The sequence below is a fragment of the Myripristis murdjan genome, chromosome 5 (assembly GCF_902150065.1).
Source record: "Myripristis murdjan chromosome 5, fMyrMur1.1, whole genome shotgun sequence".
Taxonomy (NCBI): Eukaryota; Metazoa; Chordata; class Actinopteri; order Holocentriformes; family Holocentridae; genus Myripristis; species Myripristis murdjan.
This window is the reverse complement of record NC_043984.1, coordinates 12,462,597-12,487,087: the sequence shown is the minus strand read 5'-3', so window position 1 is coordinate 12,487,087 and position 24,491 is coordinate 12,462,597. Positions and strand designations below refer to the sequence as shown.

General features: G+C 40.8%; 1 protein-coding gene across 1 annotated transcript in view; it reads left to right on the top strand.

Annotated features, from left to right (window-relative positions):
- The window catches only part of LOC115359562 (potassium voltage-gated channel subfamily D member 3-like), a 79,704-nt gene extending 61,105 nt beyond the window's left edge, over positions 1-18,599 (top strand). Inside the window, exons 2-6 of the mRNA XM_030052106.1 lie at positions 4,895-5,057; positions 11,891-11,992; positions 16,117-16,209; positions 17,290-17,549; positions 18,362-18,599. Coding sequence (XP_029907966.1) covers positions 4,895-5,057; positions 11,891-11,992; positions 16,117-16,209; positions 17,290-17,549; positions 18,362-18,599 — 856 coding nt within the window. The remainder of the gene's footprint in view (positions 1-4,894; positions 5,058-11,890; positions 11,993-16,116; positions 16,210-17,289; positions 17,550-18,361) is intronic.
- The last annotated feature ends 5,892 nt before the right edge of the window (positions 18,600-24,491 follow it).

Below are 24,491 nucleotides of genomic sequence, written 5' to 3'. Positions count from 1 at the left end.
TTCACTGTCTTCATCATCCACTAAGATTTGAGAGTTCCTGAAAGTCGAGAGTTCCTGAAAGTCGAGTTTTAGGCACCTTTGTCTTTCTGCAGTAATCCATTCCAGCAGGGTTGGGATGGCTTTAGTTCCCCTTGTAGGGTAACAATGTAGTCTGGACTACCTGTCCAACACAGTGTCTTTGGAGGTTCTCAGTCATCCTGGTCCACTTTGTTGGACATCCACATGGAGCTGAATCGAGGGCAACTGGACTTGTTTGTAAGACGTCTCACCTCTCATAAAAGAAGCTTCTTCAGTGAGACGTTTTCGAGAGTCTATAAACAAGTCCTGCTGCCCTCAATTCAACTCTATGTGGATGTCGAACAAAGTGGAAATATCCTGCTTGTTGGAATTGAAATAGCTAATGTTGTCATTTTTATAGCTCACATTGCTATAGGTCACGTGCTAAAAACGTGAACTTTAGAGGGTTGTAGAAGTAGAGTTGACGTGAGAAACTCTGATTCGTCTGATTCAAGCTCCGTATTAGATTGAAATGCTAGCACCTCTTCCGTTTTGACACCAGACTGGTAAAACAGTCCTCGGTGCTCGGTGTGCTGTGCTAAACAACCTACCAGTTACTGTTTCTACCGTTGTTTAAATGGCGGATAACAGGATGTGCTCTGATTGGATCGCTCCACTCTTATGCAGTAACGTCTCAACGTCTCTCTGCAAAGAAAGAACTTCAGAATCCCTCATGATGTTTTCTACACCCAGTGATGACAATAAAAAAAAAAAAAAAAAAAAAACATTTTAATGAAAAATTTAATATTTTAGTTTACCATCCATTTATGTGTAGCAAAGGGAAAGGTTTAATTGAATATGCTTCTAATGCTGTATTTGCGATAGGACATAATAATTATTTTTGGGGTGCCACTGTTTGGGGCTTAGTTATATAGAGGCAAACAGAACAGGCTTACATCAAAATAGCACATTTAATTAATCTGGAGGAAGCAAATGCTTTTAGTGTTTTAGCGTTCCATGAATGCAGCACATTTGAGCCAGACTGCTGTGTATCTGTTTAATGGTAAACACAAATATCTACTCATCTACAGCTATGACACCCAGCAAAAGATGATACTGTGTGTTTGTGAAGGCTTTTTCTGCTGTTTCTCTATCTGGCTTGCATCGTGTTTGACCTCCTCTGCAGACTCCTGCTGCATCTGCTCTTGATGGCTGGTAGGCTCTGTGTTGTTGTTTTTTTTGACCGGTAGCCTGCTTGGATCTCTTCCTGAGGGACAGACAGGACGTTGGCTTTTCTATTGTTGTCTGAGGGCACCTGGAAGCTATGCGGATATATCCTTCCCTCCTATGTTTTCTCCTGAATGTGATGCTTTATTTTCTCTGTAAACCTGTCAGAGGTTCTTTGTGGCTACATCCTCAAACCGTGAAGAGGCCTAATTTCTAAAATGAACCGACATACTACATATCTTCCTACAATGTGTCCAGTTTGATTACCAAAACTACTGACAAAAAATTAGTTTTTGATTTGTATTGTATCTTAGATCATATATAGTGTGATGATTCGATATGTAACGCTTCTGTGAGTTAATCCCTAGGCCGCTCCCTGCCACTTTATTTCTGACTCCCTTGTCTATCTTTAATTTTTTTCATTGTCTGTTATTATGACTGTCCGTGGTGAATTATGTTATCGCTCTTGTAACTTAACTGCTAAAGGGTGTTGTAAACTTTGCAGCCTGTTACTCGGTTAGGTAATTGCCTGCCGTAATTGAGTATTGATTACCTCTACCCTGTAACTTGGTCAGGTGACTGTTTTTCTCTCCATGTGGATCCTTTTTCATTTTATACCACATACCTATGAAGGTCAGATGACCCCAAACATTTTTTTTTTTTCAGTAAGTGACGACAGGGTGATTCCATTCATTCAGAGTTCTTTTCATAAGCTCTGCATCTGTTATTAATGTTCAGATATGAATTTCTGATAAATAAAATGATTGACATATCATATCGAGTGTTTTTGCACATGAAGCTGTGGAACGTATGCTGACGACACAGGAACAGGAACTTATCTGTTGAGTTTGGGGTCAAAGATCCAACTGCAAAGTCTTATAAGTGTCAGAAGATCCTTTGCACATCCTGAATTTGATGAGGTATTGCTTGGTTCATTTACATTCTATGTTGAGAGAGAGCTAAAGTTATCACAGCGCCTCATGGCAGGTGATCAGGAAAGACAAAGGAGGTGCCAGTATATAGAGGGATAGCTCCTCCATCAAAGAAGGAGGTCAGTCTCTTTGTGCCTGTACATGTAACTCGCCGTAATTATCCTTAATAATCCTGACATTTTAGCATGTCTTTCCCTTACATAAGTCATCCTGATGTGAACTTTTAACTGATTCACTAGTAGCTGTAAAGGTTTGACTGTTCCCCCGCATCGCAGTTGTAATAATATCTGACTCATGTAGCTGCCAAAGCAGTCAGAGACACAGCCAGGAGAGTGTCATCTCTCATCAGCTGACAGACACCGAGCAGAGTGAAGTGTGAAATTATTTGTGTGATTGTCTGGCAGCCACAGGCAGCACACGGCAACAATAACAACAAGCCCCGTGGTCAAATCTCCAGAGGTTTTTAATGATCCGGTGTATTCTCAACTTTTCCGCCTTGCACTTTGTAGAACTTGGTAGAACTTGGGATCCCGGCAATGAGTTTGAAACAAAATGAGGAAAAAGTTGTGGAGAGAATCAAGAATAAAGAAGAGGTGTCTGAGATTTTATTTTTTCTACAGCAGACATTTATAGCTAATAGCTCCTCGCAGAGACTGCTGATCAGCTTCTCACCCTACCTGATCACTTCCCAAGTATTGACTGGGTTGTTTCACTGTGCTCAGTTAATACAAGTCAGTTTTTTGTCTGCTCTTGCCTTAAATGAAAAAGACACAGAGGAAGCATTATATTTCCTAGTCTCCTGTTCAGAGGGTGAGCTCATCTGTTGATTAATAGACGCCATTGTTGGTCTGCATTTACTGTTTCTCTCCTCTTTTTAGAGAGAAAAAAAAGTAATTTCCACAAAAGAAAAAGGGGATTTTAGCAAGCATCACTTTCCTCCCTCTCACACACACATTTACTCAGGCAGAGCAGAAGGCTGGGCTTGCAATAATCCCGCAGCTCTTCTGCCTGTGGGTACTTAGCAGGAGGTAGGTAAGTCTAGTGATTATAATGCTTTTCATTGTGGAGAGAGAGCTTTGGCCAAACAGCACCAGCCAGGCAAGTGGAAAGCCAGCACCCACCCACGCCTGGGCAGTGAGCGTCCCTCAAGAGCCACAGCGGTCAACAGTGCATGGGCCTCACCTGTCAAGAGTCTCACTGCGTCGAGAACCAGTGGAGTGGAAATTCAGAGAAGCCAGAGAGGCCAAACAATATCAGAGAGGAACAGAGAGCGAGAGACAGAGAGAGAGAGACTGAGGAGTCAGAGAGGGCCTTTTGATGAGCGCTGAGCACGAGTGTTCTTGTGAGACTTGAAGGACCAAAATCAAAACCCTGCATGGTGCTTGATCAGTGTTTGGAAGTGCCACTTGAAGAGATTTTTTTTTTTTTTTTTAGGTTAGGAGAATAGTCCCTCATGCTCAATATTCTCTCTCTCTTTCTCTGATGAAAGGAATATTTTCTCAGAGTCTCTCTAACACTCCTCCGCCCTCTCTATTTCTCTTTCTCTTTCTCACACACTTCTCTTCTTTTCATTTATTTGACAATTAGTATCAAAATTGGTATTACAAGTACATGCACTAAATCTGACAGTGGGATGATGGGAGATAATCCCTTCTGTTTCCAGTGCAGTTTCTCTTGGTTTTGGATTTTTTTCTGGGAAGTATAAACGGAAACAAGATAAAATACGGCCCCAGTAGTATAAAGAAAAGAAAAGCCTGGAAAAGGGTGATTAGCATCAGAAACAACAGGGATTATCTCATTCCACTTTTTACTCGTTTGAAGGAAAACAAGATTTTAACACTGAATATGAGAGTGAATGGTTTGTTGGAGTAGACATTTTCAGTGTCATCCTCTGTTGCTTCCATATTTTGTGAACCTCTGGATGAGATGATTCCATCTTTTCTTGGCCATTTGCAAGCGCATACCACAATTGTCAATTTGTTTTACTGTGCACCATCACAGCTCACTGTTTCCTCTAGGGAGTCAAATCTGGCTTCCTCCTGGCACCAGAGCCCATTGGCACTGCTTTGTTCTGCCCAATCTGAGCAGCACAGATAGCGGTCCTATCTCTGTGCCTCTGACCACCTGTTGCAGATGCTATTCACCTGTGTAATCGAATTTTCGGAAGCCCACTGAGGGCAGAGAGCAACAGGCAATTGTTGCGCCGGAATCAAAGGAAGGGCCGTCATTGAAGAAGAAAGAGAAAAGACTGACAGGAGCTAGGTCCTTGTTCCCAACAACAGCAGAGAATATGTCAGAGAAATGCTTTTGTAAGCCGCAGAGATTTTTCACCTCTTGGTGTACCTCTTCCAATGCTAGAATGCAAAAAATGTCTACATCAACAGGTCATGTAGTCTCATATTCAGCTGTAAAATCTTGTTTTTCTTCAAACAAGAAAAAAAAAAAAAAAAAAAAACATCTGCCAGTGGGATGAGATAGCTTTGGAGACACTTGACTCCAATGCTCTTATTTCAAGATTTTTTGTGGGAACAAGTAAAAATGTGTTGAAATAAGGCAGAATAGGGCAGAATAAAGAAAATGACACTTGACTCAGGAAAATTTGACGTTGATTAGCGCTGCAAACTGTTTCCCTTTCTTTTTTCTTTCTTTCTTTCTTTCTTTCTTTCTTCATCTTTCTCTACCTCCCTCTATCTCATTCAAACATCCTGCTTCATCCTCTTTCTTCTCTTTCTCTGTAGTTATGGCGACATGGTGCCAAAGACAATTGCGGGGAAGATCTTTGGCTCCATCTGTTCACTAAGTGGGGTGCTGGTGATCGCCCTGCCCGTCCCTGTCATCGTCTCCAACTTCAGCCGCATCTATCACCAGAACCAGAGAGCAGACAAACGCCGCGCTCAGAAGGTACGACCTCTTTAACTCACCCCATCACTTGCAGCAGGAGGTCAAGGCCTGCGTTTGTATTGGTCTGCGTATGTCGGCGTGTGTTTACTCCTACTACTTGACCGCTTGGACTGACAACAGAGCTAAATGGCTGTCACAAAGCTGTAGCGCCACAGGACTGTTAGGTATCATTTATGTAATGACAACAGATGGGGGTTGAGGTGTTCAAGAAAAATACTGGGTCACTACTTGCTGTGAAGCACAGCAATGCCATGGAAGTCTTTTACTATTTCAGACTATTAGAATAATGATGGCAGGTTAAAAGGAGTTCATAGCAGGTCAGTTCCTTTTTTATGATAAGTGCAAAGAAAACACTTTACAAACTTAAAAAAGCCAAGGGTGAAAAGGATTGACCTCCCATTAGGAATTGTCCTTCTGCAATGCAAATCGTTGCCCTTCAACCTACATTATCGCTCATTCTCCTTTTACACCATCACACACACGCGCGCGCGCACACACACACATACACACATGCATGCATGCAATTGTTGCTCACAGTCACGCTACACCACATCCCTTAAGACATGCACACATGTACACACACACACACACACACACACACACACACACACAGCGAGTGACTTAGTGTACTCACCCAAGAGGCTTGACCTTTCTCAGGGTCTAGATAAGAGAGCTATTAAGTCAAGGAGCAGCTGCTGAGAGCTAATAGAGAAAAGACACATCTGGATTGAATCCATGGTGATATCAAAATCCTCAGCGCAGTGTTTTCTCAGTAATATCTTGCTTTAAATCAGCTGTAGTCAAATGTAAAGCTTTTAACATTATAAAGGTAATGCAGTGAATTTGCTTCCTCAGTGATGTAGTCAAAACATGGTGTTTAAACAAATCAACTTTGTGATTATCGAATAACAATAAGCATCCAGTATAAACAAAAAACCTAATTAGAGGTTAGGGAGCCTGATAAAAAAGATTATTTCCCCATCAGGATGAGTAAAAAATAACATTATTTATTTGTGTTTATTTCTTGGAAAGACTCCATTTGACAGTGTTCAACAGATTTTTCCTCTGAGTTTATATCATGAAGATTTATTGCCTTAAAAGGGTGGGTAAACACTGTTTCATAAAATAAAAAGGCCGTCAAAGTGAGCTGAGGTGTGTTTACCCTCACTTGCACCCCTGATGATAAGCTTGCTGCTGAAGTGAGTGGGGAAGGAAAATAATTGCCAGTGGAAACAGCTGAAAAGAGTGATAGAACACAGCGCTGATGGCCATTATCACGATTCATCTGACAACATAGGTGCCATATTTATGGAAGACTGTATACAGCTGCATGTTAGGATGTTAGGCCCAGCATTAGACTCTATAGTCTAGCTGCCTAACTGCACCCACTGCAGCTCAGGTCTGTCGTGAATTTGAAGTCACAAAGGGTGATTAGTGTCTGTTAGCTGTTGCTATTGGCATGAAAAATAGCAATAACCCTTTATGTTGAGGGCGGGGGAAGGGGGTGTTAATGTATGTATGACGGTTTGCTGTTTGCTGCCAAAAACCAATAGATATAATGTTTAAAAAACAATAATAATAAAGTAACATTGGTAACCCTTCCTTTAACAGTCGCTCGTAGTTGTATACAAAGCATTTTCCATATATTATTTTCATATATAATAGCCTTGCAACAACACTGAGAGATATATTTTTCCTCTAGTTAAAATTTTCTTAAATACCAGAGACATTGCATGCATGCATTTAAGTGCCATTGCCAGTGCAATTTCTGGAGCAGCTTTACTGAGCTCTCTCTAGCTGGGTAGCACCAAGAACAATTAGTGTCCAACGAAAGGTTATTTCTAATAAAATAATATTAGAACATAGACAGAAATATTGATATTGGCCTTTGAAAAACTCTTATTGGCTGAACCATAATAGATACTGAGGATTGCTTTGTAAGTACCAATATTTTTGTATCAAACCTGCTGGTAGCAAATGATTTGCGTGTGGAGCTTCAGTAACTTTAAATGTGAATTTTATGTTCTCAAAATGAGAAGTATGCAGAGTTTCCTCCAGAGTTTTACTCCCTGGAAATAAAAGTAAATCTCTCCACTGAAACCACTCTCACATAAATCTTGTTGTGTTTTTAAGGCAGGTTGACCCATTCCATCGATTAATTGGTAGAGGACACTCTGGGTTATGTTGCTCCCTTTAAAAGAAGAATTAATGTGCTAACACCATAGTGAGCAATTAAATGAAAAAGAAAGTTCTAAAATAAATTTGTAAATTTTATGGCAAGTTTTAGCAGTGGTCACGCAGGAACCTCCCTCATCAACTGGCCGATATCTTATTCTTAGTAACAGCCCAATATTATCTACGAGGATTGTTCCTGGAGTTGATGCATAGTAGGGACAGTGTTTCTAAGAAAGTGCAGAAAAGTTTTCTTGGAAGTAACACTGTTGAACTCTTATGTGAGACCTGTCCTTTGCACAGCTGCACACTGTTCTCTGTTGCCTTTGTCCTGCTGCCAGTGGGAGATAATAAGGCCAAAGTCTTGCACAAAATTTCAGATGATGTCCTGCATGCTGCATTCTTGCACTGAGAGGCAAAAATGATTGATTCTTTTTTTTTATATTAAAGCTTTATCAGAGCCTTTTGAGAACATGCAGGATTGCTTTTAAATGTGCAAAACACAAGCTCTTGCCCTCTCAAAACTGAAAACTGCAAGCATTCACTTGAATGGATGAGTAATACCAGAGGTGTTAATGATATGATGTGAAGTGTTCATCTACTTAGCCCACCTATTATCTTCAGTGTCAATTTGACCCCATTCAATGTTTTGTCTCTAAATACATAATTAACATCTTTTTTTTTTTTCTTTTTTTTTTTTGCTTCGTATTTCATGACTTTTCCTAATTGAATGGGGACAGGTTGGTAAACATAAAATGAACATGATGGTATGTTTTCAATGTGTCTTGTACACATTTGGTACCCATCTATGGTTCATTGGGGTCTATTTGACCTTTTTTGGCTTTATAAAATATATAAGAAATATCGATATTTTACACAAAATGTTGTTTTGGATGACACTGAGGAACTATAACATGTCATTTATGATCTTCAAAAAAACTTCCTTCTGCTTTAGGGCCCTCACCAAACACAACCACACCTGTAGTAGTGCCAGAACCACTGATAGTTAATGTGACATTTTTGGAGGGAAAACCATGAGTCCAACACGTTGATATGTTTTATTTAAAGGGCTTTTTAGGTAGTCATCAAGAAATATAAACTACCTGACACATAAACTTGAGCAGCAGTTTTTATTATAATCGTTTTCTGGAGGTTTAAATTGCTAGGGTCAAATTGACCCCACTTGATAAAAAATGTTAGCAAATTTGAAGGTAATAGGAGGGTAAAAGGAAGGGTTACCAAGACATCTGTATAGTGATTATCAGTCACTCATGCAAGGAAATGCCCCACTCGAGCCACAAGAGGTATGGGCTCCTCTGTTTCTCTCAGAGTATGAGAAAGAGAAAGAGGGAGGAGAAAAAGAAAAACAGGGGAGAAAGGGAAGATCTGTTTCAAACTAACCCTGCTCATCTCCTCTCTCTCTCTCTCTCTCTCTCTCTCTCTCTCTCTCTCTCTCTCTCTCTCTCAACATCTTATCCCTCTTCATTCGTCTCTAATAGTGGGCTGCTCCAGGCTCCCATTACAATTATGTAGTCATCTGGGGGTTCTACTGTATGAAAAGCAGCCCATCGCAGCTTCACAGTCAGAAAATAGAAAGTAGAAAGCCCAAATTGGGTGCGACTGCAGCCTCACACCAACTACTGTATCATTTAGCTGCAGTCTACCTTAGCTAATGATAACAATATTAAGGAAATTAATCTGTTAATCTGTGTGTGTGTTTGAGTGTATTAATATAGTACACTGTCACCTCTTCATGTTCAGTCATCCACACAGGGCATGACTGAGCAGAGAGACAACCCCTGTTACTAATGTGTCTAATTCAAAGATGATGCGTGAGTTGAAAAAACGCTCACCCCTCGGGAGGACAGGTTTCCCGCTGCACAAATCAGTGGCGCGGTGTATTTGACAGAGCATTGCTGAGTGGTGTTGAGGCAGTAAATGGACTGAGGTCACAGTGGTAATAGGACAGCAAAGTCAAGAGGAGCCACACTGAGAGAGATGGCAGGTTGTCGAGGGAAAAAAAAAAAACAAAAAACAGATACGTGAGGTTAAAAGGAGACAAAGGGAGGGAGACAGGGAAGAGAGAAGGAAATAGCACAAAATGGAAAGGAAAGGAAAAGAAAGAGAGAGAGGGAGAGAGAGAGGGGACAGGATGGTGATGGATAGAGAGATTAGAGAGGAAAGTCTGATGAAGAAGGAGAGAGAGAGAGAGCAACAGAAGTGAAGGGGACTGGGGTGAGAAGAAGAGACAACGAGTGTGTAGTTTCAAGGATCACTTGCCTTAGAGGTGAACTTTGCCTTTTTTCCTGGACTGCAGCAGTCTAGCAGCCTGTCTGACTGTGGGTGGGAATGTTGGAGCATCGAGACGTGATCGGCTCGGTCATCCAAGACCACAGGCGGAGGGGGGGAAAAAAATCAGAGTAGCACCATGACTGGGCTGCAGGATGTTGAGGAGGCTCATTAGAAAGTAGAGCCACTGTCACACAGCTCAGATGTAACTCACATTTAATTTACTGTAGAAAATCAGTCCAGCCCACAGAGATTTCCCCCACAGCGCTTTGGGAGGCAGATCCAGTGGTGAGTAGGATGTGTGTAGGCCTTGATTTCTGAAGGCTGACCAGTACCTTCTATTTATTTATGTATGTATGTACATATGTATGTATGTATTTTAACTGCCAGAAGTCAATATTTTGTGCTGATATTCAACATCATTATGCTAAAAATAAATAAATAAATAAATAAATAAATAATGGCATGCAATTAAATTGGGTTCAATTCAGTGTTTGAAGGTTAAGAGTTCCCCATAGACAACTAGTGTAGCGTAGGATATTGTGTTTTGTTTTTTAATTAAAACGGCCGAAAGCTGATATTTTGTGATGATATTCAGTACTTTTACATTATTAAAAAATTATTAATAATAATAATAATAAAGTAAAACAATAATAATAATAATGCTACAACTAAAGATGATGATGATGATGATGATGATGATGATAACAACAACAACTATAATTTCTGCATAGTTTGCGAGGAGTCCAGTAAAAACTGAATCAACTCATATTCCGGCCAATTTAGGCCATGTCAGTTCAATGTAGTGTGACCAACACCATCTGCATGGCTGGTTGTTAATAAAAGGACAATATCAGCGTGATTTATTGGCAAACCAATACATCGGCCTTGGACAGGGTTTTTTTTCCCCTCCGTTTTTGTGCCCAAGTGCAGTTGAAGCCTGGTGAAAAATTACATCCCGCAGTCAACACAGCTCAGTTTTACAATGAAGTAGCGGCTCAGCTCAGCACTATGGAACTGCAGAAGTAGAAAGAGAATAAAGACTCAGTGGGCTCTCAAGGTTTTGGGGACTGAAGTAAATGGACCATCAGAACGGAGGAGATGCTATCATCAGCAGCCCATCGTAGCCTCCTTACACTTAGCTGCAGCGCTACGTCTTATTTCATTTTAGCTTCCCTCCCGTCAAGCAAAGCCTTTGATCAATAAGGTATGTCTAAGGAAAGGCTGACAGCGTGAGGCGGCCTTCTCCGTTTCAGTCATTCTCACTCCTTAACTGCGGATACGTAGAGAAGGAGTGGAGAGTTACACACAAAGAAACACACTCTCTGTCATGTTTTTACTTTCCTCTCTTTCTTTCTCTCTCTTCTTTCTGTCATTTTTCACGTAATGTGCACACACATACAATCATGATTATTACAGCTTGGCCTCCAGCATCCTTCACAGGTATCTGTCTGAAGGACAATTTCTGAAGCATCAAAATTAATTCCATTACTTTCGATTCATCTCGGGAAGTAGTTATTGCTCTGTCCGTCTCCTGTTCCCGAAATGTAGTTATACTGGAGAGAGCAGAGCAGGACAAGGTTAAAGGAATCTCTCACCTAAACACCTTAGGAAGCCCAGGCAGAGGTATATTCTCCATGCAGTTCTCATTTTGAAATCCTCTTTATTTTAAGAAATTTCCAAAACAAGTTCTCTCCCTGCCTCTCCCTCTTTTCCACCACCCCACCTATATCTTTTGGATGAACGCTTCAACTCTCTGTAAATACAGAACTGGGTGTAACGTAAAATGTATCTCAAGACTGATTTTTCTAACCTTTTAATGGCAAGTGTGGAGTACACTGATAAATGTTGCCATGCAGGGTTTGAAATGGAGCTCATTTTAATTCGGTTGACAGGTGCATTGTTGTAAAATGCTCAGCCTCTCATGGGTGGAATCAGCACTAATGCTGTAAACCATCCATTAGTGGTGTGCCGCTATCTCAATTGCTGACAGACTCCATCAGTGGTTTGTTAGTGGACCTGACCTCTCATTGCCCTCGCCTTTTGCTTAGCCTCCGTGTAGCTGTCATTCTCTAATTGGTTTAGTTCATTGTTTTACTGAAGGGATCCATTTGAAATGTATCTGTCAGACGATTCATGCAGTAGAAACTGCTGCTTCATAGCAGCAAAGCCATACAAAAATGTCTAAAATTGGAGGGCTCTTAAAAGCAGTAGTAGCAGCGATTACTACAGAGATTGCTGATGTAATGACTTGGCACATTCTCACCATTAAATAAGGTATTAGTCATCTCCCGCCCCCCCAAACCCTCATTGCTCTTTCCCTCTACGCTACCCTGTCTGACGCTTTGACCTCTTCTTCTTCCCACGCCCAGAAAGCCAGACTGTCCAGGATAAGAATAGCCAAGGCAGGCAGCTCCAACGCCTTCCTCCAGAGCAAACGCAACGGACTGCTCAACGAACTGCTGGAGCTGACGGTGAGAGAGACCTCCGACCCTGCAGCAGCACAGCAGTGAAAACCACCTGCAGCAAAGTCGGATAGCTGATTACCATGGAAGTCACTTCCAAAGACACTTACAAATGTATTAAATGTCAGCAGATTATCATGTGGTGGCGATTAATCTTATTGTTCCATGTCAAAGATCAATCTCCCGATTATTTCACTTCGGTGGAACTCAATAGCTTGGAAGCAGCAACTTCAGTTCAGCGCACCCACAACAAAATGACAAACAGTTGCAGTCATCATTAGCTGAAGGACAACTTAAAAGTCACTAAGAGGCTATAAAACGAGTAGAAAAAGTCATTACATGCTGATTGTTGTATAGAGCGGTGGTGATAACAGAGGAGTTATACCAATAATCCTCCATGAGTGCATATCGGCTTAGATGGCTGCATTACTTTTCTTTGTTGTCTTACAGCCTGAGACTCGAGTTAATCCTTGTCTGTGAAGCTGGCAAGCTCAGACCACAGTGTTAGTTTTTGCTTTGGCCTGTGTTGCTCTCAGTGATAATTAGATGGCTGCTGCATTAAAAGGTTCTGCAGCAAGTGGCTCCAACCTCAAAAGCTACACAATCAAACAGTGAGAAACTTGGAGGCATGTTGCACAGGATTCACTGAAAGCCACACTCGCCCAGACTCCTGCCTCCTCATATTTGCCTCTATCGTCTCCTCTACTTTGCGCAGCAGTTGTGTTATACATCATTGTCTTTTGTCACCATACCACGGATTACATGCTGATCTCTTTGTGTCCACTTTCCAGCATCTACAAATTTCATACTTATTGTATTTCCCATTGTATTTCACAAATTGCCCATATCCTTTCCATCCACTCCATCACTCTGCTTTCAGTGACATACTCCCTTCCTCACAGACGGTTACTAAAATCCATTTGGATCTAATCGAGTCCAGTGTGAAAGCTCATGGGTGTCTGGGAATGGTTAGAATTATCATATAAATGCCATCTGTGAGTGCTGAGCGACCCCGTCCCTGTCAGCGTCTGTGATGAGGCTGCCAGAGCCCTGGCACATCAAATTACAGTGGTGTCACTGCTGTCAGTCAGTCAGTACTACCGCGTGGGCTGGGGAGGTGGACACACATCAGAGAATGACTGGTTCACTCATAGTGTGCAGCTAGATTAGGAGTTCTGAAGGAGGCTTTTTCTGAGGCGCAACTGAGAGTAATTTATTGACATATTCTTCACTTTTTGTATTAAAGGGACTTGCTTAAAAGGAGCCTAAATCCTTATCACCTGGTACCTTGTTTACCTCCTTGACGCTCATTAAGGTGATGAAAAGTTCTCTGATGTGCCTTCAAGAATACAGGTTTCTTTTTAAGCCGATCTACTGGCACCTTTGCGGGAATAAGTTATCATCCATTCAGCATTATTAGCCTTCATCAAGCCCCACATCGCGCATCCGGCCCCAGTCGTTGCACTCCTTAAGAGATGAGTGGTTTATCATTGAAACACGTATTTTATTAAGCCTGACATAACTTTTCTCACCATCAAAACAACAAACTCAAACCACATCAATACTTTCGTACACTGAGGACATAGGTGTTACCTACTATTACTAATACATTACCAATATTCACCTGTAATTAGCTAGAATGGGGAAATACAATGATGATAGACTATTTTGTGAACAAATAATGTATGTCGTAATAAATGTAAATAAAAATCATTTCAGCCTTTAGCCACCTTTTAACAAGTCATGACAATAAACCACACCTTCTGAAGGGTGCTATATAAATAAAATTTTACTTACTTACTTACTTACTTACTTACTTACCTGCCCTTTTGACCATTTTAAAATCACAATTTAAAGGTGCGCTGTGCACAACCACCCAGAGTCAATAAAAGTGAGGACCGTGTAGACTCAGCTGACAAAAAACATGGTATAAGCACATCATTTGACAGCTACGTCTAAATGGTTACATGTGCATTATGTGTTTATTCCACATTTTTTTGTCAGCTCAGTCTATGTGGTGTTCACTTCAATCAGCCCTTGGCAATTTTGAATTATGCACCTTTAACTTGTAATGAATTGTTATGGTTTAACTCGACTCCTATTAATCATTTTTGGGCTGTAACTATGCACTTTTTGAACCCATTTCTAATATTAATTAAAGATATTGCCGTTTCCATATTAATGAAACATTAATTCATATTATAAACAGCAAGTCCTCCAACCCATATTACTACATAGGTGGTTTGTTCCAGCCCTCTAATACAACCCAGAGGACAGTTTCCTGTACAATCTAATACAATCCAATACAACTGTTGTGCCATACAGTTTACTTTTCTGATGCCTATAATGCTCAGCTTTTCTTTTTGTCACAGTAATAGAGGTGTTCATTCAATTCTGTGTTCGGCATTGAGCTCATAGTTAGTGCTGCTGTTGTACTGGACTGCATTTTACTCAGAGCTTTTTGTAATATTCTGCATTGAATTTACACAATGTCAACAAAAACTGAACATTATAAACTTAAAAGGTAGAATTTATGGCAGAGCTGTGGCATTGAGCGGCATCAGATCGTACAGCTGGAATTAATAAAGTGGCCACTGAGTGGAGGTCGTAATAAGCTGCTATAAAAATGACCTGCGGGGTTGGGTTTTTTTATTCCAGAGGACAGTCTCTTATAAAATAACCTGTTTCAGTGCTGGAATCCTGCATTCATCTGATGACATATTTTGTTTTAGAGCTATGATCCAGGTGACACCATTATTATAAATTTTCACACATACATATATCTTTCCTATATAGGTAATGTAGGGAGTCCTTTGCTGGATGTTATACAGTGGAGTGAAATAGGCACAGTGTAACCCAGGGCTTGGGTATCCCATACAGGCTGTTCCCAGACAGTCACTTTAACATTGTGAATAGCAACGAACAAAAGCCCCTCCAGCAGCTGTTATCCTTCTAGTAAAAAAAATGAAGGCATGAGAGACTTAAACAGTGGCTACATCAATTGTCGATAGTGAGCCCAGTTCCGCCCTGTCTAACCATCAGGGTTAAATTTCAGATGGACTAGCAAATCAGCCATCTCCAAGTACATTACTTCTCTGTGAGGACTTCTCCCAGATGGCAGAGCTTCAAACGAAATCGAAACATCAGACAGCGCAGTTTGCTCTTGTCCACATCATCAGGATTTGTCCATGTGTCTGGAATCTGAATGAGAGCCGTTTGGTCGGACCGCCTCCCACCCAGATCTTTGGAGGAATAGCTAACACTGTGGATAGAGATTTAATTTGTTTTTTCAGTTTTCCTGATGTTTGGCAATATTGGAGACTGAGCCCCATTGGGAGACATAACAAAAAGTGAATCTATGACTCTGTATCTGTTTTTCTCAACTCCTCTCTTTCCCTTTATCTCTAGTGTCATACATCAATAATTTTGTCTGGAACATCAAATATTATTACATGGTACATACTCACCAAAATCAGAGTAAAGTAATGAGAAAATTTCTTGATAAAACATGAATAATTCAGTAAGCCTGGGGAAATATTTTGCAGCCCGCTTACAATTGTTGCAAGGCAGTAAATCTAACGATAACAGTAGTATTGACAAAAAAACACGCACAGCACACAAAATAAAGAACTTGTAAACAAAGCATTAGCCCAGGCAGGAATGAGGCTTCATAGGAAATGAGGATTCAAAGCAAGTGGAGATATGGTGTATTAGTTTGCTTGTGTTAAATTCAGAGTTTGGCCCATATAACTAATTGGTAAGTAATTTTAATGCAAACAGTGGGAGTTGCTGGCGAATCCGCTCATCATGGGAATGAGAATGAAATCAACAAACATGACTCGAGATTCATTCATTGAAAATGGATCACATGAAGTAGAGTGAAATATTTTCCTCACTGATTCTTTATCATTGAAGACAAAGTTACCTTCCCAGACTTTGAGGTAGAAGATTTATTTTAGTGCCAGCTCAATTATGATGCATGTCCTCAGCAGTGGCTCAACTTCAGTGATGGACAGGCTTACACCAACAATGTCCTGTGCTTTGTTGACGAATGTGTTATTACTTTTACATTATGCATGCATTTGTGTGTGTGTGTGTGTGTGTGTGTGTGTGTGTGCATCGGTGTTGCTCAGGGTACAGAAGAGGATGAGCAGAAGCTGACGAAGAACACCTCTCTGTTAGAGAGCCAACACCACCACCTACTGCACTGTCTGGAGAAAACTACTGTGGGTACACATGCAGAAACATCTGCCTGACTCTGATTTAATCACTTTTATTTTTATCTTTTCTCCGTGCAAATATGCATATAAAAATGTGCATTTTACCATACATATTTTTACAGTTCCACAGTAGGTTTTAAATATTTGTTTAGTACTGCTACTGGAGGATCACACCAGAGGGATCAAGTTTTCTGCCGTTTCTTAATGACTCGTGGACCTGTACCTGTGGCAGCCTCATCTCTATTCATTTCCTTGTCAGAAACCGTGACTTGAAGCTGACTTACCTTGTAGCTCTCGAAAGTCTCCAGGGAGGTTTATGTCTCTCTCAGATGTCTGTCAAGGTGACAGCGATGGTTCCCCTTGTGTCAAATTCCTGCTTCAAAATCAGTCAAGTGAAAGAATTGGAACATTGGTTAAAAAAAAAGAAATGCCCTACAATATTGGCATTCCTGTTTTGACAGTCATGACTAGGTGATGTGTTTAAGTAGAAGCTGAAACCAAGTCCGCTTCATCTGCTGGCGCCTCCTGCTGGTTTTACAGAATGATGGTACTGTCTGTTCATCCTTTTGTATGACTAGAAGATTTGTAGTGACTTAGAGTGGATCTCCCTGCTGGATTTGGCTCCCAGTCAAAGGTACCATATGTATTTTTCCTTGTTAACACACTTGGTTTTTGTTTACATCCAAAATATCTCATCAAAACTCATTGTTTGTGACACTGAGGCTGGATAGACATATCAGATGATTTCCCTACATTACATGCCATTATTGAAGCTTTGGAATATTTGAAGAGTTTATTTGCAAAAAAACAAATAAATGTCAAATCCAAAATTTTGTCACAAAAGCCAGTATTGCCTATGTTCTATCTTACTAGAATGACTTTTTGATTGACAATACCTGAAACTTGTTTACACTGGTGTGCGTAATATGGGGGCAAAGATCAGATAGATCAGACATGTAAACAATCACTCCAGGCTTCAAGTCTCATGAGTTCCCCTCTCTCTCTTTTTCTCTCTCTCTCTCTCTCACTCACTCTCTTTCTCTCTCTCTCTTTCTCTGTCCCTTCATCCTCCCCTCCCTCCTGCAGGCCCATGAGTTTGTGGACGAGCAGATTTATGAGCAGAACTGTTTAGAGACGGCGCTGCAGAGCTACCCATCCCGCAGCCCCTCTGTCTCCAGTCACGACGGCTCACTGGGCACCTGCTGTAGCCGCAGGGTGAAGAGGAACACCCCTCTGCCCAACGCCAGCGTGCCCCCTGCCCACCCTGTCCCGGCGCACCAGGGCCCCTTGCAGGAGCTCAGTGCTGTCCACATACAGTGTGGCGACCCGCCGTGCCACACCACCAGGTGAAAACAACGGCATGCCAGCACCGCAGGGCAGTTTGAGAGGGTAAAGAGGCACAGGATCTACATCGTTAGTCAGTGTCGTGGGGGGAAAAACAATTTAGCTGCCTGCTGTCCCCTTTGAACAAGTTTAGAGTTACAGAAGGCAAAGTATGTAATATCCTAAGAGGTCAGAAGAGGGCGCTGCAGGATCAGTGTGCAATAATAATTAGCCTTCTAATGCTCACTTAATATGTGAAATAGTGATCCTTATGTTAGTCCTAAATCTCACATAAATTATCATAACAGTAAGTATTGATTAGAAACAAATAAATAAATAAATAATACAAAACTGTAAACAAATGTAAATAAAGCAGATAATGTACGTGGAAAACGACTGGACTGGATTATTCTGGATTCTGGATTTTTCCAGAAGAAGTCTGTTTGTCATTGTATTTGTCATAGTGTAGCACAGAGGATCAGCTCTTGTGAACAGAGCAGGCACAACCTTTCCTCTCTGGGTTGCCAATGTTTCCTGTAATGTTCTTTTTATTTGTTGCTCACTGAGTCTGTGCTACAAATGTCACAAGAATCAACATTTAGATGTCAGTTCATTACCAGAATTTTGAAAACAAAACCAATAATTGTGTTTTTAGTCTCACTAGAATCAGCACCTTCTAAGGCAGCCCTAGTCTGTATGTTTAAATAGGCTGAAACACTAGTTGTGTTTGTGCTTACAGGGCCGTGAATCAAACTGAGAGCACACAGTCATACCAGTGTATGTACGATGTACAAAACTGTACATTGTTTTCCACTTTCTCTCTCTCCCTCTCCAGTCGCTCCAATCTCAACCTGAAAACTGATGACAGCAGCAGGATCAACTGCAAGAGCGGCCAGATCACCACGGCGATCATCAGCCTGCCGACGCCCCCGGCCTTAACCCCCGACGGCGACGGCCTCCACGGGCCGCCCCAGCGGAGACCCCCCCCTCCTCCAGGTCACCCTCCAGCCCCGAGCATCCAGACCACGACCAGCTCAGCTGGCACCAACATCGTCAAAGTCTCTGCTCTGTGACTCTGTGGCTGACTGGTGTAGCTCAACTCAGCGGGAGGGAGAGGAGGAAGAGGAGGAAGAGGAAGGAAGCAAGCTACTCTACCTTGATGGACGCCCGTCTCAGAGGGTCAACAGGAAGAGCACTCCAGTGGCGGAAACGCATTGCCGTTTTAGAGAGGACCGATGATGCGGAAACTGTGAAAATTGCAGAGGTATACGATTGTAGATTTGTGAAACTGAGAATCACGTACCTGTTTCGTTGTGTATGTAGATTCGGACAGAATTGCTGCATTCATAATAGTTTCTTACAGAAAAGAAAAAAACTGAAGGCACAACCATACAGATGCTTTGCAGTCTTAACTGTAAATACAGCTGAAAGATGCAGACAGACAGCGTGAAATTAGTGTGTATCAGCAGTTCCAGTTGACATGCTGTGTTCTCTCCATCCAAAAAGGCTAATTCTCAGTAAATTTACCGCAAATTGACAGTAAATTAGCAAAAAAAAAAAAAAAAAAAAAGGATTTTCTTAAATATTGACTTAAATGATTTTGAAGAAACTGAAGGAAATCTGTTGACTGTGTTTACTTGAATTTGAAGTTGTCTTGTTTGTGTTTTGTGTTGTTTGTCTTAACTATTTTGGGGGAAAAGAAAGAAAAGAAATGAACACTTTTAGATTTCTGCACATCATTTTAAAAGTCATGTTATTTGATGCTGTCAATTGTGTGTGTGTGTGTGTGTGTGATGCAAGAGTGTGAGTGTATAAAAGACATGCAGTGTTTTTATGAGGTCGAAGTTTGTATACGTGTATTTTTTGGGATGGAAATGGTATCTTTTCATCGTGTCAAAGACCAAACACAGAGAGACACCAGGCTGTCAGTCTCCTCCTTGTCCTATTTTCTTTTTATCATCCCTGAATGTGAGGGAGGTGAGGCTGGCTTAGGGCTGTCTTTATGGCTATTAGGGTTTCATACTGAGGTGCAATAAGGCAGAGGGTCTCACCCCGAGGGTCAAACCCTCTGGAGGTGAGCATAAAAAGACTGTGATGTGACGGGACTGTATCATGATTTGAAACAGTAAAAAAATACAAAAAATGCATATTTCTACTGCAATGAATATGTGATCTTGTTTATATATTTGTGATAAATGCTTTTTGTCCTGTGGAATAATGAATAGCTGCATCTTTTATGCTGTGTGCAATAGCCTAGAGTCACAGGCTGAGAAGGGGAAAATCCAAGTGAAAATGATAATTACCGTGTCGTTTGTGTTCACCGGTGTCACAGATCATGAGTGGGCAGTCGTTTGACTAAAGGGGATTTGAACGCCAAAAAGGTCCGAAAAGGACCACTGTGATATTATACAACCGCCTAGGGATCAATATAGGGGTGTGGCCAATTCATTGTAAGTTCAGTCAAATCAAAAAGAAAGCTGAAACTGGAATGGAGAAAAAATGAATGAAACTTGATTTCTGGAAATATCTGAACATGAGAGGAAACAAGTACATATGTGGATATGAAAATAAATGAGTTTGTGTCTGGCATTTTAACATTGGGGCGTCTAGATGAATCAGTAGGGTACCTCCAACTTGCCATATCTTGGCTAAAAATGTGGTTGCAGGCCTTGGCATGTTGTCATCCTTTTTCCTGTTACCTTCCACGTTATTCAACCTAATGAAGCAGAAACCCAGAAAAAAAGGAAGGCAGGGCCTTGCAGTACAGTCTGTAGGACATCTGTAACCCTCTGTTCAGTTGCTTTTATGTAAATAATGTAGCAGATTGCACACTGTTATTTTTTCTTTTCTTAAGTCTAAAGTAAATATGCCTCTTCAGTCGACTGAATGGATTACTTTCGCTTTGCGTCTCCATTGAATTAAAAGCCTAATCTGTACGTCGATGTTGTGAAAACCTCTCATCTGACTGCTGTCTGTGTTTATGTGGCAGCACTTTAGATTGAAGACATGTTTTTTTTTCCCTTTGAAATATTTATATTTATGGTTTTACATGTGTTCTGAGGCTTTGAAAGTATGTATTTGCATTTTTAATGGAGGTTGACACTGAATACTGCACTGTACACAAGTAAAACAAACTTATATTTTACATTATGAATGCCCATCTGATCTGATAAATCTCTACCTACACGTCAAAATCTTAAATGTGAATAATCCTCTTGGTCCAAAAACGATCACGGAGACACATTATGACCTTGGAACCAAAGGACTGAAAGTGAATTGAGCCCAGTCCAGGTCCAGATTATGGCCCCACACTGGTGATAACATGGCCTATAATATATGATATACCTACCTGCTACATCGCTGTTGCTCACTGGAAGTTCCTACAGTATATGCCTCGTGTTTGCAATAGTTTGTGACTACTTGCCAAGGTGTACTTTGGTTTAGTCTATATCAAATGAACAATGTGTTAATTTGTCATTCTTTGCTCAATTTAAATGTAAACTATAATTTAACTTCACAGATTTTTCAATAATGAAGTACCAAGTGAAGTTCTTTGGCCGTGTTGATATATTTTGTCATTTTGTCTTTTTGTATTTTGTCACGTTTTCCAACCAAGATGGGAGTTTTGTGCCAAAATAGCCCCCTTTCTGTCCACTGTAAGAACAAAGTAGTAGTAAGTATTATGCTTCTGCATAAGAAATATACCTACAACACATACAAGCCCGTTAGAGTTTTTTCTCTCACTGTTATTGCTGAAAATCAGTAGACCCCTCTTAGAGCACTGCTTACACATGATGTTGGATGTTGGATCTTGGTTATTGTTCATTAGGGTTATTTACAGCATCATAGAGCATCATGCTTCGACAGGTTATTATTAGAGAAAGCACCTCTCCAAAGTTCACAACAACATGACGATTACTTGTCATTGTGTGATGGACACATAGATTTATCTCAATTAAATGGCATTATGGGAGTCACTTTTTAAAAGTCTTGGCATTGTTGTTTGTGTTGTTTTCTTATCTTGTTTTCCTTCTTTTGAAATGAGCTTTTCTTTTTTTTCTTTTTTTTTTTTGGTCTGTTTGCTGTGTATATTTTGTCAGTTTGTTTGTTATAACAACTATGAAGTGTCAGATCAAAATTAAAATCTGCCACCACCAGTCACATAGTGTATTTCTTCGCTGTCTGCGCCAAGAAACGCTTGCACACCTTCACGCCGTGTGCTCGCCTGGAAAGCCAAATGATTACCAGGATTTATATTTGAGTTGTAAATATGACAACTTGAGCACCTCGCCACTGCTTGTGAATTGTTTTCAGGTGTAGCAGATTTCCCTCCTGTGTCATTGGAAGTTAATGGGTTCATTTCTCCAGATGTCTGCTGTCCTAGAGCCACAGCTTATCCCTTATGAATGTAAATCCTGAGTGAGAGTGTTGCCGGTCTTTAGCACACCAACACCTGCATCATTTGCATGAAAGCCATGAGCTGTCTCTCAACTTTTGTTTGTCATATGGAAGAGCAGGGTGACTTCAATGAATGTGATGATTTGTCCTGTCTCTCACTCTGGCTTTCTAACCTGCACGATGAACAGCCACACAAAACATATTCCTCTACACACATCAGACTAGAAGCTAACACAGAAAACTCACTCACAAAGCGCACCTTTGCTCATTTCCTCTTCATAAATTTATGTCTGGTATGCATTATTGATGACCCAGAGGCTAAGCTTTTTATACAAGCTTTTTTTATTCAAATTCGCCCTTTCAAAACGTTCAAGAAAAAAATGCTTCATTGTGAAGTTTTCTAAGGCAGCTGGGGATGAGGTGGTATTCACATCTGTTATGTGTATCAATAAAAGCTGAGGCCTTTCTCATTAAGTAAACAGGCGACGCTGAGTCTCTTGATTAAAAGCATACAAATCGTGCAGGCAGATACCCTGAAATTTCTTTTGAAAGGCTTTTTGAATTTCCATAGTTAGAGTCATCAAAAACTGGCAGCCTTGAGATTATGTACTTAGTCATAAACATGTGTGCCTGTTCCCTGTGTGTGTGTGCTCATGCGCATCTCTCACTAGATGGCAGTGTCACACATTTCAGTTAAATTTTTGTTAAGTATAGTGCACAAACTATTAGTCATGTTAAACTTATAAACAGTGAAATATTCAGTGTAATAACTTGGTCATTATTTTATCTTATCCTGTACAAAACATCTACATAACTGAGAATATAAAGGTACAGTTTGCAAAATTGCCGACTGGAGTAAGGACTGGTTAGTGTAAACTGACAAAAAAAAAAAAAAAAACAGGGAGACAAGAACAAAATATGATGATTTAGTCTACATGGTTCATGCCTATTCCTTTTTTTTTTCATCTGAAAAGGTTTTCTCATACATTTAGCGTTGGCAATTTGCTAAATACACCTTTAATGTGGACAAGTACAATAAGGTAACAACATAACATTATGTCAAGAGTAATATTAAGCATTTGTAACTAACTCTTATGAATTAAGACTAGCCAGTATCAGTGAGATGTAGGGTCAAAGCCAATGATTACATACCAGTATCAGTGGTGGGTGGGAACAGGGCTTCATGCAAGACAATTTTTTTTACAACAGGAATAAAACAGAATATAACATTTAAAAAAAAAAAAAAAGAAGTTAAAAATCCAGATACCAAAAATCTGGGTGGTTGAATGGGCATGATGCCTCTGGGTAGGAGAGAAAAAGCTGATAAGACTTAATTCTGTTCAGGATGTTTGGATGACACTTACTCAGAGACACTTACAGAAAGTTCAGTGTCATCCACAAAGACACTCTGATGTACACACTGCAAGCTGTAAGATGACATGTAAATAGATAAACACATAGATGCACTATATGGACAACAGTATTGGGATACACCCCTTAACCACTGCATTCAGGCGTTTCATTCAGTCCCATTGCGACAGGTGTATAAAATCAAGCACGTAGCCATGCAGTCTGCCTTTACAAACATGTATTAAAGAATGGCTCGTTCTAAAGAGCTCACTGAATTCCAGTGTGGTACTGTAATAGTAATTTAATAAGATGCCACCGCTGCAACAAGTCAGTTTGTGAAATTTCTTCACTGTAAGTGGTACCATTGCAAAGTGGAAGCATCAAGTGGCAGACCACGTAAAGTTACAGAGTGGGTTACTGAGCACTAAGGCACATACTGCGTAAAAGTGGTCAACGCTCTGCTGACTCAGTAACTGCAGAGCTCCACACCTCCTCTGGCATCAATATCAGCACAAAACATCACCAAGCACAAGGCCAAGTGTCAAAGTGCACAGTGTAAAGCACGCTGCCATTGGACTCTGTAGCAGTGGAAACGTGTTCTGTGGAGTGACCAATCACACTTCTCCGTCTGGCAGTCTGATGGACGAGTCTGGGTTTGGTGAAGGCCAGGAGAACGTTCCCTGTCTGACTGCACTGTGCCAACTGTAAAGTTTGTTGGAGGAGGGATAATACTATGGGCTTGTTTTTCTGGGGTTGGCCTCGGGCCCTTAGATACAGAGAAGGGAAATCTTAATGCTTCATCTTACCAAGACATGTTGGACAGTTCTGTACTTCAGAGCTTTGTGGGAAAAGTTTGGGGAAGGCCCTTTTCTATCCCAGCATGACTGTCCCCCAGTTCACAGAGCAAGTGCCATAAAGGCATGGTTGGGTGAGTTTGGTGTGGAAGAACTTGACTTGCCCGCACAGAGCCCTGACCTCAACCCCATCCAACACCTTTGGCAGAACATTTGCATTGGATTGTATTAGACTGTACAGGTGGACCTAATAAAGTGGCCACTGAGTGTATACAGATATATTTGCTTTGTTGCCACATAAAGGCCAGTGTGACGTGTTTCTGAATCCTCACTCTAATTTACCTTGTATTATCCTCTTCCACTCGAAATTGGTTTTGTTGTGTTCCCTTTGAGCCCAGCAGAGACAGAGAGCACATCAAAAGG